Here is a 17,434-nt window from a genome sequence, read left to right as displayed (position 1 = left end):
TTGTTTGGTTAAGTGGGCTAAAGGAAATAGTAAAAATGACTCGGCTACCGCAAAACTTCAGAGGAGGATTATTTTATGGTCGTCTAGTGCAGCTGTAAATAGCACACGCTATAATGAAACCACTACAAAATGGGATGCCTGCATTTTCTGACTTCGCACAGGTGGACCGTGGTCGGAGCCGCAATGTCAAGGCCAAGAGACGCCACCTCCCACCCCAGTGACCACAGATTGTAGCCCCTACTGTAGCTCAGTCCTCCGCAGTAATCCGGAAGTGACGCAAGCTGTACCTCATTGGTCCAGAACAAATATTGGCACTGTGCCCAAATGACGCAATAAATCATGAAATCGACCCATGGACAGTTATAAGACGAATAAAATACACCTATTATGACTATTTGTTCTTGTGAGAAAAAATTATTGACTTTGTATTTTGATCGCATTTGTACCGTAGACTTACATGGAAACCGGATATGAAAACACCTATACTGGAGCCATCCGTAGTGGCGCTAGTGAGCAACCAGGAACTACAACACCAGGAAATGAGCTTCAAAAACGAAGTCTGGTTTTGGCCGCTTGGGTCAGACACTCTGACAAACTGGCCCTTCAGCTGGAGCAGTCGGTGTGGCTCTGAGCCTCTGAGAGCAGCGCTAATTTCTAAACGACAAGAGAGCACTCGGGGTCCACTGACCCCACCGGAGTGAATTTACGAACGCACCCCTCTGACACCGTGCATCGCACAATTCCAACCGGTCACTGCAACATTCTAAAACCGTTTAGTCTCGTTGCGAATCATTGATCTGAACTGGCCTTTAGTTGTGCATGTAAATAGTATGTTAAATAGTTAAAAAAGACTGTTATGGCCACATTGGTGCTTAAGTGATAAGCTTATGTTAACTAATTTAATAAAAACTGTTATGGCCACATTTTAGGCTAAGTGATAGGCTAATGTTCAAAGATAAAAAGACATATATTTGGAAAAATGATTGGAAATAAAACAATTTATTGCCCCCTTTTAATATGTCAATGCTTTACTCATGTGCCACAATAATGTAATGTTTTTGAGTTGAAATATCTTAATTTGGGGGCTTTTCCAAGCAAATGTTGATATATGCAATTAATTGCGATTAATTGGATTAATTAATCAGCATATCATGTAATTAATTTGATTTTTAATCAATGAACAAATTATAGCAAATTATAACCTTTGCAAATACGTAAGGAAGACCGCGAAACCGTCCAATCATATAACGCAACCGATTTAAGGTGGACCGGAAATTTAGAATCGGGAGCTGCGAATCGGGAGCCAACTTCAGTGCCGTTCATCCTCAGTGGTTTGGCGGCATGTTTGGGCATAGCTGTAATTTGTAGTGTCAGGTCTACCACATGCGTTTGCAAGTGTTTCAATAAATGTGCCACTGTCTAACAGTGTTTGGACAAGTTATCTGGCTCTGTCAGCCATTGCGTACCATTAAAAAATAAGGGCGAAGCACGTTCACCACAAAGCATACAGTAACTGAAATTAAAAGAGAAGTTCGTTCAGAAACAGCACGGCTCACATTAACAAACCTGGGCAAACCCCAGGAAGACCCATAATAAGCAGACCAAATATGTGCCTGTATTAAAATCGGAGAGCTAGCGACATTTCACTGTCTCACTTGTTATATTCACATCAAAATTCTTACAGAATATAATAATTTAATTTTCAGTCTCAATCCAATTAAAAATTAATTTGGATTGCACTGATTATGTCTTAATAAAGACCCAATGGGATGCCCAAATATATGCCTGTTCCGAATGATATATATATATCGGTTTCAATGTATATATATCAGAAATTATGTATATATATATATATATTGTTTTCAATGTATATATATCAGAAATGATGTATATATATATATATATCAGTTTTGATGTATAAATATCAAATATGATGTATATTTATCATTTTAAATGTATAAATATAAAAAACAATGTATATATATATCGGTTTTGATGTATATATATCAAGAAATGATGTATATATATCACAGTTCAATGTATATATATCAAGAAAGAAGTATATATATATCAGTTTCAATGTATATATATCAAAATAATGCATATATATATCAGACTTCATTAAATATTTCCTGTTTGGCCCCTCATAATTATCTATCAAATGTTCATTCCATATCAATGTTAAATCAATATATATCAATGTTCATTCCATATATATCAATGTTCATTCAATATATATCAATGTTCATTCCATATATATCAATGTTCATTCTATATATATCAATGTTCATTCAATAAATATCAATGTTCATTCCATATATACCAAAGATCAATATATATATATATATATATATATATATCCATAACACACAGATGGCCGAGAAACAGTTCAGCAGCCAACTGTCCATTCATTTTTGATCTCCTAAAGTGGGGGGACTATGTATAAAAGGGCTGTATTTCCGACACGGATCTCCCAATACGGATGTAAATACTTTCAAATTACATATACTGAAAATACATTACTGTTGTCAGTCGATTATATTTCTCAATCACAATTAATCTCACAATTTCGATAGATAATTGTGATTAATCACAGATTTAATCACACTTTGGAATTACATTTGTTTCAGCATTATATTAGCGTTAACATTAGAATAGGATGGACCGGAAGTAATGCATGCACAAACATATGATGATTAAGATCTTTTTTATAATATGCCTCCCCACCTTTCAGTGTTTTGCAGCTCAGTCACAACATCACAACATCAAAATAAAATTTTAAATTAAATTGGCAGCTTTTAATGAAATTAATTTGGCCTTCTTACGCTTTGACTTACAATTTGACTCTCATTATTCTTGAAGCAAATCATAAAGAACTGTGAAAGACAATGCACGCAATCTTCCTAAAATAGTCTAGATATTGCACTGCAATGCAGTGATAGAGCACAATGAAAGTAATATTTAGGTTGAATTTTATTGAAAAAAAAATCACTTCATTAAAAGTGAACAGAGGCACTTCATTGTCCCCATTGCTTCAGAAATGTGAGCCACAAGGTGACTACCTCTGCCTGTTTCTTTTCTTTAAGCCAGTTGCTCAGTCAAATTAGTCTGTTAACATTATCAGTGGTCCGGTGTGTTTCGATTACCACTGCAATGATATGCAATTAGTGTACGCCGTTACATTTAAAGAGAATCAATTCAGCTGTTTTCATATTTAGGCTATTGTTAAACAACTGGACCATATAAGGGTAATGTGTATGTTAGGTCGGCACATGCTACCTGCAGAACGTCCACCTAATCCAGGCCTGTCACTATAGCAATCCGTAACAAATAATGAAGCCTGACTGACAGGTTTGTCATGATTTTTACATTCTGAAATTGTACGCGGTCTCAGTTCATGGCGCTGTCGCTAGCACTCTTACTAAAGTGTTTAGCTTGCAGTTGGTATTTGAGTCGCGTAGTGCTTCTGTGCCATTGGAACTCTCCTTGTCGTAAAGACTGCAGTAGCTAGCATAGCTTACAGTAAGTGGGTCTTTGGTTGTTATTGTCTGATTAGCCAACTCATCTACAGTTGCATGCCAGGGTCAAATAGGTGCTGCTGGGTGATTTTTTCCCAGCAGCAGATCTGTCTGTGTAGATTCAGGATCACGTTTACCTTATAATGGCTAAAGATAGGATGGTTGGTACAAAATCTGATCACAGATCTGCACTTATGGGGACCGGCTCAGCCAAAATAAGAATGCAGTTTGTAAAAACTCATAATAAAAAAAGAAATGCAAAACTCAGTCAAACTGTTGTAGTGCTATGTTGTTGTTAACTTTTTGCCATTATCCTAAGTTGTAAATTGACAATGTTTTAATCAAATTGTATGTTGGATCAACTTGTATATTAATCTGGAAGATAATACGGACACTTTTTCTGGAGATTCTTCAACGCCTTGCGTTTTACTGTTTCTCCACACAGGGTATAGAAAATTAATCACCTCCCTCTCAGCTAATCAGAATTGAGTACTTAACCAACTTCTGGCATAATACAGTGTAATACTCAATTGAAAGGATGTAACAATGACTGGAAAAATTTGAATTCCTTTTTACATGTCCTCTCCATCACTCTCTCTTTGTTTCTCTTTCTTTCTGCCTCTTTCTGTCTATCTGTCCTCGTGTAGACCTGAGTGGCTCAATTGGAGAGTGATAGATGCAGGTTGTCAGGTGACATTGGAGTAGTGCCACCAAGCTGTCAGCTGCCAGAGCCTCAATGTGGATGCTCTGCCTATGCTGTTGACAGGTCCCCCACATCCGCTGCAACCCCCGCCCCCCCCCCCCCCCCCCCCCCCCCCCCCCACCCCCCTTACTCTCAAACCACCATTCCAACTTGGACACTCTGGACATGTCTGTCCAAAGTAGGATACTGCAAGCTGTAGAGAATCCCCACCCATTCCCCTAAATCTTAAACATCTTAATAGACTGGAAGTCAAATTCTATTAATAATTATTATTATTAATTATTAAAATTGGCTAATGGAACACAATAAGCTAAACCCCAATAATCAATTTTTGCCCCCTTGTTAACGTGTTGACAAACAAGAGGGTTTTCTTTTGACCATGATATCACACGTATTATTCAATAATGAATTCAAAAGCATTCATAAAATTGCAACAAGTGCTCTACAGTATGTATTAAAATGATACATTCAAGCAGCAATAATTGATAACTTTGCACAGAATATTTTAAAACATTGTAAAGATTCCTTTCATTTTTGGATTGTATACTTTCATATGATATATATATTGTTTTGGAGTAAAGGGTGACTGTTACTCGATGCCAGACAAATAACCAAACCAGACCAGGGCCAGAGGAGTATAATAGCCAACCTTGGATGGTCCTCTTGAAGAAGGCTTTGCAGGCCTCGCAGGATGCCACGCCATAGTGGTAGCCGGATGCTATGTCACCGCAAACAAGGCACAGGCGCTTGGGCATGGAGTTGAGCATGTATTCGCACTTGATCTGCGAGTCCTCGCCAATGGTGCTGGAGCAGTCTTCGTAGCGCTTAGAGGCAGTGCCATTGGGTCCCAGCCCACTTGCTGGGCCATAGAGCGTGGGGGAGTCCAGGCCGTTCTGGTGCCCGTTCATGGTGGAGCTATAGCTGCCGCTGGCATCCGATGAGCCACCAGGGCTGTGGTGGTTGATGCTGTCGGCGAGGGAAGCAGGGCTGGAGGGCTCAGTCTTGATGTAGGAGGGGCAACTCGACTCAGTGTGACGGTCCTTGCTTGACATTCTGCAGAGGAGCCTGCGGGGACAAAAGAAGGAACATTATGTGACATTCAGAAAAGCTAGCCTTTTTAATCAGCGCTTTTTTTTATCGGGGTTGCGATCTGAAGGAGACACATCATGGTGTGGCTGTGTCAAAAGTACAAATATGAGCTCTTGCACATCTGTGCACCCATTTGTTTGATATTCAAAGACTCTTTATTGATGATGAATCTCATGACCTGTCACTAGTGTGATGGCTTGTGGGAGGCAAGGAGGATGTGGGGGTGGAAGCACTGTCTCATGTACATCTGCTCCCAGGTCTCTCAGTCACAGCTGACAGACAGCCTCATCAGAGGGAAGCCTGAGGCCTGGCACTTCATGATGCCTCACTGTCCATCCAGTGCTGCTCCAGCCCACTGCCCTGGCCATGAAAAAAACACTGTTCTTGCCGCAAAGGAAGGGAGCTAAATGATGACCAGGCCGAGAATTCAGAAATAAAGTATTGTAGCATGTTCATGATCATATGGAAAAGCTTGAGCCATGGCATGTTAAAGCCACGATACAGGTGTCCCTGGTGGCTGAGTGTATTTTTGTGTACTCATGTGGCTGTGAGGTGGAGGACAGCATTCGCTTGACAATCATAAATATATGTCAAACAAATTTCAAATGATGTAAAACACGAAACACTAGCATTTTGCATTGTTACCGCAGCCCTATATATTTCTGTATTTTAAAAAACAGAGTACTGAAAAAAGAGAAAAAAAAAAAATACCCATCTATAAAAACAAACGAACCTAAATAGAACTATCAAAAAAACATTTTTAAATGCAAATATAGTTAACTTCCATAACTATTATGATTATGGCAGTTTAAAAATGTACTTAAAAATGTTGCTTTCAGTATATATTATCAACCATAATCCGTGTTACAAATTGTGTACAAAAAACAGTTTGTATATAGTATGCAGAACAGATTTCACCATAGTACATATTGCATACTTCTTACAGATTGCTTACACTGTAGGTCTATCTGTGGAATAAGCATGAGACCCAAAAAAGGCTCCAACAAGAGAGGGAGAGTGAGGAGAAAAGGGCTGCAGTAGCGGTCATCATTCATTCGCTAGTCAATATCTACTTGTTCTACATGAGAGCAATCAGCACCGGGCCAAGGCAGAGCTTCATCATACCCGCAGACAGCCCGTCAACAAAAAACACTTCTAGGTGAGAGCCACATGGCTACCTTGGCTTTTTCTCTCTTTATCCTGCCTAGTCCCCCTCAACCCACCACCAACAACCTATTTTTTGTTGATACCCCTCCCCCTACCCCTTTACACAACCCCTCCTTCCCTCAGTTCCTGAGAGAAAGCCTTATTAATTAGTGCAGTAATTAATAGATATCTCCTGTTGGTCTTAAAGGAAGCTCCCCGGCCAAAGAGGGAGGATTAAACCTCTCCTGAGTCAACAACCCTGCAGACCCCTTCCTATCGTATGGGAGAAACGCGCTGTGAATTCTATTTAATTTAGAGGCACAGCTACTTAAACACATGAAGATTTTGGTTATTGAAATGTTGAGGACCAACATCCTCCCATACATAAACATTCTGTGTGCAGAGAATGCACACAGAATCAAAGTAGATGTCCTTTCCTTGCAAGTCTCTTCTCTTTTCTTTCATTTCTCATTTCCTATGCATAAGGTATGTAAAAAACCCTACAAATAAATGAATAAATCACAAGAGTTCAAAAACCAACAGTGTGTGGGGATAATTGTAAATCAGGATGAGAGGAACAAATAACGACGACAGCCTGAAAGACCACACAAAGGGTTTTTTAATTAAGGAAGCCCGCTTCTAAATGAGGACCCTAAAAATCCAGTCAGCTTGTAAAAGACAGACTCTTCTGAGGCCTATAAACCATAGCTGTAGCAAGGTGAGAGAAGCCCCTTTTAAAGACCTCAGCCACCTTATCATTTCAAAACAGCTCTGAGCGGCAGTGGAATAAAACAGTTAAAATGGCACATTTGGGCTTCACTGCAACCCTGTATAGTGGGGGGAAGGGGGCGAAGTGAGGTATGGTCACACAGTCATCTATTTTAGTGAGCCCTTTCAGAGGTCAGGCTTGTGGGATGTGGGAGGTTTATGTCCATTCAAGACACATTTCAATGCTTTTTTCCTTCACCATAAGTTTAGACTATTGTGAAGCCGCTCCAGCATAACATAATGCCTCAGAAAGAGCTGACCCCGGGCCAGAGATCCGATTATTTTATTGTTCTGTGAAAAAAATCTGCCGCATAAAATATAAAATGTGAACAATTTAAAACAGTTCAGATTTAAGAACAAATGGAGAGCAGTAATGGAAAGATTGAAGATACAAAGGGAAAATAAAGGTAGAACAGTCTTGAGGAATTTTAATAAAGGGAGGTTCATGATCAAATGGTAAACACCTCTAGGTATTGGAATAACTTGATGAATATGTTCAACAGGACTAATGAGAAACAAAATGAAAACAGAACAAAGACATGCATGCAGTTTTTCAATGATGACATTGCATTTAAGGCCTTACATATAATGCATCTTAGATGCATAACTAAGTAGATGTTGGGTTGCAGTGCTTAAATGGCTGATTCGTTTTCTGCAAAAATGGTTGGAAACACACCTCGGTGCAATACACATTAAAATAGTAGCCCTGAAAGAAAATGCTTTATTTATCAATTTTTTTTAGGTTAATTCAAATGAGGTGAAAGAAATAAAAGTAACAGATATAACAAATTGAAGTAAAAAAATGTAGGTTTATCCAATAAGAATTTTTTTTAGTGTATACATGTGACTCAACTCAGCTGTTTCCCTCTTATTCCCAAACCAAGCAAAGATTCACACACACACATGCGCCTATGTGCACCCACACAAACATTTGCTCACACACGTACATGTACATACACAGGCCATATTTAACTAAATATATATCTAAATATACAAGAAATGCAATTACTTAGCAGTTCTGCTAATGCCAGGCTCACACTACACTATTTTTGCCCAAGTTTTTGAATGACAAGTGACAAGGTTTTGAGATCTGCAAGAAAAACCCCAGATCGAAGCCAAATCAGTGCTTGTGCCCGGCATTGACGGCCGTTAAAGTATGATCAGTTCTGAGACTCTTCTGACTGTGATTTTTAGCAGACCCAGAGGCCCCAATATTTCCAAGCATTCTTGCAAAACTGAGAGTAGACTATGAATTTCCACATTAAAATAGAGCAAGAAAGACAGTCACCTCCGACGTGATCTTAGACATAAAAGATGTTGTAATTTGTGAACCTTGTCAGCATTCGATTGTGTAGCGTGCGCACCAGTACATCGGCAACAGAGTACAAGAAAGAATGTCATGAGCTCGGCATAAGTAGGTGAGTACTGAGATCCTATCAAAGGCCAAGAGACATAAACTTATCTGAGGACTGTATTCCCTTGCACATGAGCTGGACTGGTAACCATTTAATAAGTGCTCACTGAAAAGGATGTGCCCAGCCCAAGACTGAACAAAAAAGAGAGGGAACCAGCACTGCAACTGTTCGTTTAGTTTACAACACAGTCCTTTCTCTACAGGAGACATCATGCTTTATAACTTTGGTTGAAAGTTATTAGCTGTCTCTTTCCTCTTGCCCTGTCGTGGTCTTTCAAATTCTATGACTCTATTAATCCAGGCCCGAAATATTCACAACTATCTATAAATTCAATTGTCAGATGGTAGGTTTTATTCTGTGCTGCACTTGAATCTAAAATTAGAGGCAGTAAAATTCACATTAGCTCAGAGAGGAATGGAATTCTAAAGCCTATATTTTAGAAGAAAAGAAAGCCTTTCTGACAAAAAAGGACTATTTGAAAAGTAATGATCTTATCTGTTTTCAGCATACAGGGTAGCTTCAATTCTGTGGTGGGCTATTAACAGTGAATTTTAGTGTATAAAGCACTGAAACTTAGTTTGAGCTCATGGATGGAAATAATAATTGTCAAGTAGGAAAAAGGAGGGGGGTGTGGAAATACTGTGTTTCTCAGCATGCCGATGAAAGAAATGCAGACCTAATTATTACTCAATATTAAAATTCAGCTCAAGCATTATCTTATTTGTCATGCAAAAAGGAAGAGAGTGTATGCGTATTTTATTGAATTGCTTTTTGTAATGGCTGTTAGTCCTTTATTAAAACAATATCGGGTTTGGGTAACATGGTAACTAGCTTGTAATTAAGGAAGGCATGTGGCACAGAGAAAGCAAGTCTTCCACTTATGTTGAAAACATCCAATTGTACTTCTTTTATTCTTCATGGTTGGAAAGTGAGGGGACACAGGTTCAATTAGTCAGCGGGAGTGAAGCCAGGAGCTTTACAATCTACACGCATGAATCACTCATGTCTCTTACAAAGTAATGGCTTGCTGCCTGGGTTGATGGTACTATGAAAAGCAGGAGAGGAAGGAGAGAGAGAGAGAGAGAGAGAGAGAGAGAGTTTAGCTAGGTAGGTGACAACTGTTGTGATCAATCAATGGCTAAGAGACACAAAAAGACTGTATTCCCTGGTACAGGAGCTGAATTGGTTACAAACTCCCACTGAACTCACTGAAAAGGACATGTACACCACTGTATATGTTTTGCCATCAGAGATGTTATCAAACAAAAGTTTAAAAAAAGCTTCCCTGGAAAACAATTTCATTGAGCATGCAAAATACACACACACACACCCAAACACACACACTCAAAGATGAGTGCAACCCTAGAGATTACCGTCTGATTTTAGTTTCTTCTCTCTTTGTCTGGCTGCTTTATGTTTAATATGCTGATACAAGACATTGCAAATCAACAGGCAAACAGTTTGAGAAAATACAACCACTTGGCAATGACAAGGTGTCATTAGACCATTTGAGTGATTCAGTGCTCTGACAACCAAGGTGCAAATCCCAGAACAGTGAGTTTGGAGTGTTTTTTTTCTTTTTATTTCCATTCAATCCCTTTTTGGGGCAAAATAAATAGCAGATTACTGGGCCAGGTTCTTGAAAAGGAGCAACAGAGAGGACTTTTAATTTTATTTTTAAAACACACACTTAAATGTGTCAATAATAGATTATATTTTTTATACAATATTGTAAACTTAATGCCAATATAACTATGCAACAAGACAACCGATGCTGTCACACATATTTGAGTATAAATATTATATTAACATAGAGGGACTACATCAAAAAATAACAGTCATAAGTAAAATGTAGCATTTATTTTATTAAACAAAAACAAATAGAATAATCCACCAATAATCCAGTTACTCTATTAAAAATGAAAAACAGTCACATCAAAAACTGAAATCCTTAGCTCTTTTTCTTTTCTTTTTTATTTAGGAAAAATAGTTAAATTCTCTCTGAAATTCTACATTGTCACTGCAGATTGAGCAGCCTTGCTGGTTTTTGTGGGCATGCAGGCTGTGAAGAGCCAATTTAGTTGTTTCCATGCATTAAACACCCCCACACATTTAAATCCACATCTGATGGAGGGAAATCAATTGTTATAACATTACTAGGTTGGAAGACAGTAATTCACTTCACTGTCAATGAAGAGCTGGAAAAATAGCACCTGTGATTACACTGCAATAATACGATAATGGCAAAAACCCATTTATACAATGGGACAGCTGGGTGTAAAAATGTCTCTTAGACACTGGGTGAGACCTGCATTTTAAAATCTGACTGAAATACACAAAACTACTTCCTGTCCCATGAAAGCACACACCTCTCATGTACAAGGAGGATTACCAATGGTATGTGATCAAAGAGACATTGTTATGCCTTATATTAAATCACACACACACTCAAATCCTAATGCTAATGCTAAACTGAACACAGAGGAAATAACAAAATAAACTTTGAGTGAAGCTAAATTGACTTCACGTGTACTATCCGATTGTTTTATCCATAAGAATTATTCAAAATGTTATACTTGGTTGTTAATATTTTATTTATAATATAAATGTTTTTTTTAGGAAAACCATACTTTTACAACTAGGTGGAAACTGTAAATGTGTTGTTTCCTCATGACTGATAATGAACTGTCTTTAACATATGTATTTACATAAAGTAGGGTGGCTGAAGTTTGAGTGCTAGAGAATGTGGCTGTGGCAGCCTCTTTTACCCCTTACTACTCACGGATATGAAGGCTGAACACAGACCTACACTGCTGTGTAGGTCTGATTCAGGCTCGATAAGAGCTTGCGCGCTGAAAATATTTGGAGTTTGACAACTTGCGACTCACTACTAGATGCGAATCATGATGATTTAGGTCATGTTCCTTTAGCAGCTAGCCAGATAAGTATGCTGTTTATCAGGTGAGATGCAGCTAAGTAAAGAGAGGGCTTTAAAACATCACCCCAGGCCCTGCACCCCTACAGAATACAGCTTCCTACTTTATTACTGCTCACCTGGACACTGGTGACATTGCTGTTAATGGACAGTACAAATACTGCTACAATTCAACATTATTGCTACAATATTACTACTCACTGTTATAATCATTACTGGTACTTCTGCACTTGTTACTATTGCAATTAGTTCTTTCCACATGAGCCCACTTACTAGTGATGCTTTTGCGACAGCAGCTGCAGTTACTGCTACTCATGGTTCTGTTACATCAGTAATATTGCCAGTAGCGGCAGCAGAACTTAATTAGTGGGTGGGCCAAGTGAGTGGGCCAAATTATTTAAGATTGAGATTGTGTCGCATTCATTTTACAGCACAATATGCTGGAAATGCTGAAGTAATATCATCATTTTTCACAAAAAGTGTACAGAGACATCCCTTCCTCAATTTGTCAAACAAAGGCTATAGAATGACCCATCAAAAAACAAACTATTCCCAGGTGAAAATAACTGCACAGACCCGCAAAATATCACAAATCAAAAACCCAAATGTAATCAATATCATTGTTTTTTATTGCAATGCAAAATAATAATAAGCTAAATATAAATTCACAGACATTCTGGTTCAACCTTTGAATAAAAAGAGTTAATTAGTCAAGTTTTCCTTAGCCTGCAACTTTACAAATGTTCAAATATTCATGTAGCAATACTTCAACACTTTTGATAACATCCATTGGATTGTTACATTTGTCTGAGTTGACATATGGTTGTAGCTTTTATACTGTTAATTGCATTTCCATCAGCAATAGTGTTACCACTGTTTCACTGGCCCAACTTCACACAGTTACAAGAATGTTCACATCACATGCCACATCAACTGTGATAAAAGTGGCAGGGGCTAGGCCCACAGTGCTACAACTTTCTGCTGTCACTGAATACTGCAATTGTAAAATCCGATAATAATAATAATAATAATAATAATAATAATAATGATTATTATGATTATTATTATTATTGGAAATACCAGAAGTAGTATTTTCAAGAAGATGACACATATTTAATTTATTGTGGTTTTTAACTGAAATGTTACCAGAGTTTTGTATTTCAGATTTTAATGTTGTGCATTGATCTAAAAAATTACATTTAAAAAAATTTGCCAAACAAACAAAAAAGTATTTAAGCTAATGAGAGAAGATTTGTACCAACTTCACCACTATGACAGTTTATTTATAAAAACTAAATTAAAATGCACGGCCATTCAAAATAACCCTGTTTCAAGTGAACTCCTGAGGAACGTAACAAGGGTCAATAGACACTGTAACCCTTTTTTGTCATTGAGCACTGTGCATAAAATCAGACATCTCAATCTTCCCCGCCTAAAGCTTTCATTTATTTAAAGGCAGATAAGGGAGTGAATGAAATGACACTGAAAACAAAAATAAGCAATGCACATATTGTGCCATAACATTTGGGACAAATACATATTTTTTATTGATTTGGCTCTGTACTCCACAATTTTAGATTTGTAATCAATTTACATGTGGTTGAAGTGCACATTCTCAGCTTGTTATTTAATATTTAAAGTCGGACTGAAATTTGAAATATTGCATCATTATTTATATTCTATACCCTTGCCAAATTGTTGTTAAATGGTTGTAAATGTTTTTTTTTTTTTTTTTAATGATAAAAATTTATACTTTTGGACATATCACAAAAAATGTTACTATCATGTTACTATGGAGGTTGGATACTGTGTGGGTGAGGTCGAGGGCGTACTCCTTGCATTTTTAATGACAGCTAGTGCGTGTCTCGGTCTGGCAAGCGGCATCACTTCGTTTACCAATGAACTGCAAAGTTATTTAAAAAATACATTTTAAAATGACAGAAAAGTAGACAGCTGAATTCAGCATTCCCTCTGAGTAGGCTTGTACAATGAACTCGGGGGAACTCAAATTACGATGTCAGGAAAAAAATAAAAGTGCGGATGGTGGGGAAATGTTGACTGTGACAGCAATCTAGATAAAATAATAGGGTGACAGGCTACATTTCAGTAGATAGGTAAAGCTAAATGAGTTGTCATATTGCACAAAGTCAACAAATCTCCGTAGCTAGCTAGATAAATAATATTAGGCTTTTCCTGAATTGTTGCTTTATATTTCGTGTGATAATTATGTTGATGCTTTTCAGCTATGCCAGCCAACGTTAGCAAATGTAGCTGTTAGCTATCCTCCTTGTAAGTCAGGCAAAGGTAATTCATACACTCAGTAATTATACATCCAAAATATAATAATATTAGAAACTTACTTTGTGGTTATCCTTCATACTGCTCCGTACTGTGCTTGGTCGAATTGTGGGGACTGCTCAGGGGTTCAGTCGCAGTTCTTTGCAAAATCCACGCTGTTTTTGCGCCCAATTCAAAAAGTTGTCTGGTTTAAAATGCAGACTGCAGACTCTTGTGTTGTTTGACACTAATGAATCTGATAAAAATTCTACCCGCTTCTTTTTTTTAGACAAATGCATGCAAATGAGACCGCTTCCTGACGTCAGGAAGTGGCAATCAAAAAAATGTAGAAAAAAAGCACAGTAGGTGGCGCAGTGATTTTTAAAACACTAATTTCTATAATTCAAAACAAAAAATTATAAATTGTAAATGATTTGATAATACAGCTGACCAATTTTACCACCAAGGGTAATACAAAATATAACCGAAGCAATTTCAGTCCGATTTTAAACATTTTGGTTTCATCATGTAGAAATCACAGCACTTTTTATAAATAGTCCTCCCATTTCAGGGTGTCATAATATCTGGGACAAATGGCATCACGGTTGTTTCTGATCAGTTAGGTGTGTTAAATTGCTTCCTTCATGCAGGTATAAGAGAGCTGTCAGTGTGTAATTTTTATTCTAGCCTTTTGATTGTCTTTTTCAGTCTTTTATTGGTGCACAAAGACCCTGGTGAATACAATGAATTTGGTGGCATTTGGGTGAACTTGAGCACATAAGATTCAGTACACTTCAGAATTCATTCTGTTGCTGCTATCAGCAGTTGCATCATCAATGAAGACAAGTGAGCCAGCATCTGTGGCAGCCATACATATCTAAACCAGAAAAGCCCCCACCACCAAGTAGTGCTGTCACGATACCAAAATTTTGACTTCGATACTGATACCAGGTTTAGTATCACGATACTCGATACTGATTCGATACTCGGTACCTAACGATACTGAAATTAACTTAATAGATCAGAAATGTCCACAAGGGTTGACCTCATTTTTGAATTCACGGTTTATTATCAACCTGGTTTATTAACAACCTTTAAGTTGAAGCATAGACCTATAGGGTTAGAACACTAAACAATAGAAAAATATATAAAATATATTCCAAAAATTAAACCATTGTAAACCAAAAAACCTTTAACCAGGTCTTTCACTTTAAAATAGATCTAAAACTGCATATTTTAATAACAATACAGCATCTTCCTATAATGAAATTTTTCCAAATTAGAACACCTATAGTGTTAGAACAACACCATATTAAATAACAGAAATAAAATCTTACATAACAGAAGACATGTTGAGCCTGATGCATTACTTTTCTGTCTCTCTCTCACTAGTCGCTACTGAAGTAAACTGAGTCGAAGCTTGCGCTGTATCAACGAGGGTGAATGCACAAGCGCACATCACCTGACGTGGCTACCTTAGTTGCTACTGCTATCTAGCGAAGATTCAGACAAATTACACCTTTCATCTACTCAATCAGTAATGCGGGAGACACATTTCTCTGGCTTTTCCATTTGACCTAAAAGTACAGAACGTCGGAAAATTCTAATACCGAACCGTTCTTTTTTTTAAGTACCAAAAAGTACCAAAGTTTCGGTATACCACGCAACACTACCACTAAGTGAATCTTGGTTTTCTAGAATCTTTTTCCACAATCCTGCAGGAGCTTCTTTTAGGAGCTTCTTAGCAAAATGCAACTTTCTGTTCTGTTTTTGTGACAAACTTATTCCTGGGCCTACCAGGCCCTTTACGATTAGAGAGCTCTCCAGTGCTGTCTTTCCTCTTTATAATGTTCCAAATAGCTGATTTTGGTAAGCCTAAGGTTTGGCAAATGCCGCTGAATGTTTTTTTTTCTTTTCTTCTCTTTAGTTCTTTCTTATACAAGGACTAAAGAAGCAATTAAAAGTATCTGAATATTCACAAAAACCTGTGAAACCATTTGTCCCAAACATTATGCACCCTGAAATGGGGGGTTGGGGGGCATGCATAAAGAGTCCTGTTATTTCTATATGGTGAAACCAAAATGTTTTAAAATATCCTTTAAGAGAATCTGCCTTTTAACCACATGTGCAATGTTTGCAAACCTAAAATTGTAGAGTACAGAGCTAAACCAAGAAAAACTGTCTTTGTCCTAAACATAATGGAGCTCAATGTGTATATATAATTTATTAAACAAATGGAAAAGGATAATTTTCCTCTGGGATATATGACAGCCCTATGAAAAATAGTAGGGAAGGAAAACAGGGAATGTAAAAAACGGTCTTTGGTGAGCGGAGCGGGCTAGCCGCATCTTTAACCAGATCAGATCCTCCAAATTGGCTGTCAAATCGGGATTGTTGTGATTTATACCCATCTATCAAATGCAAGGAGATGCTCCGGGCCACCGCCCGCCACCTTTCCCCTCGAAAAGCATCTTAAATTTTCAACACCACCATCTGTTACCAAATCTAATTCACATTTCATCCATAATCTGGTTTAGTTCTGTAATACCCACTGTGCATCTCTTCCTAAACGTGGCTTGGTCTGCTGTGTATAACACATGCACAAGCCCCACACGCCTATCTATTTATTTTTCAATTTACCTATTTATAAGATTCTTTGGGATTTCAAGGCCACATTCTTGCAGTTGAAGACAGGAGGGCTGTGTTCAGTCTGGATTGGTTAGTATCGTGTGCTTTATCTGGGCAGGTCATCATACACACTTTTTAGTAGCATGTGGGTCTATACCACCTTCACAGTGTACACTCTTCTATTCACTAGTGGTGTTGAGTGTTAACTACATTGCCCGCATGTTCTAATTTAAAACATAGTATCACCCTTATGTTTGTAGCTTTAGTTGTAATGTGCATTATAGAACTATTAAAAAGTGAATTTATGTCTGAGACTATTTTAATTGAATAGAAAGATATCAAACATTCAGAGGAATGCTTATGATTTTTGCCAATTTTTCCTTTTGAGAGGGATTTATGAGAGGTAACAAGTTGGTGGCGGAAAAACACTCCAGTGACAGATCTCCATGAATGAATGAATGCACACACCCACACACAGAATTTGGTCTGCTTTTGTTAAAAAAAAGTGAATATCACCTACATTTAGTTAGACAATAAGCAGTCAAATTTAAATCACAAATAGACTTTTAAAGCCAAAAATAAAATGTAAAATTTTTAAATGATTTTATTTAATAAATTTGTTTAATACATTCATTTAAATGTTTGGTAAATTAAATATCTGTGCAGAGCCAATACACTGAACATGTGTGTTGCCAAAAGAGAAGCCAACCAGAACTGTTTCCTAAAAGAATTTTTTCATTGTTATAATCACGATTTAATTCCTGCTATAAACTGCAATCCAGTATTAATCGGGGCTGTGCTGAAAAGCTGTTAATTTACCCATCTGTATTAAGGCAATCTAGTTTATTACATGTTCAGTAAATTTACAGTAACAAGCCATTCCCCTGACAAATTAATCACTTTCCAAGCATTTTATCATATAAATAAAATATCACCTTTGGAGAAAAATAAGCTA

General features: G+C 37.4%; 1 protein-coding gene across 7 annotated transcripts in view; it reads right to left on the bottom strand.

Annotated features, from left to right (window-relative positions):
* esrrga (estrogen-related receptor gamma a) overlaps window positions 1–17,434 on the bottom strand; it is a 144,804-nt gene that overhangs the window by 110,265 nt on the left and 17,105 nt on the right. For all 7 annotated transcript variants that reach the window (XM_064335926.1, XM_064335945.1, XM_064335968.1 and 4 more), the window contains one exon: window positions 4,871–5,286. In XM_064335926.1, coding sequence (XP_064191996.1) covers window positions 4,871–5,286 — 416 coding nt within the window. The remainder of the gene's footprint in view (window positions 1–4,870; window positions 5,287–17,434) is intronic.

The sequence above is a fragment of the Anguilla rostrata genome, chromosome 1 (genome assembly GCF_018555375.3).
Source record: "Anguilla rostrata isolate EN2019 chromosome 1, ASM1855537v3, whole genome shotgun sequence".
NCBI classification, from domain to species: Eukaryota; Metazoa; Chordata; class Actinopteri; order Anguilliformes; family Anguillidae; genus Anguilla; species Anguilla rostrata.
Note: the sequence above shows the minus strand (reverse complement) of the source record. Positions and strands in the feature narration are given on the sequence as shown.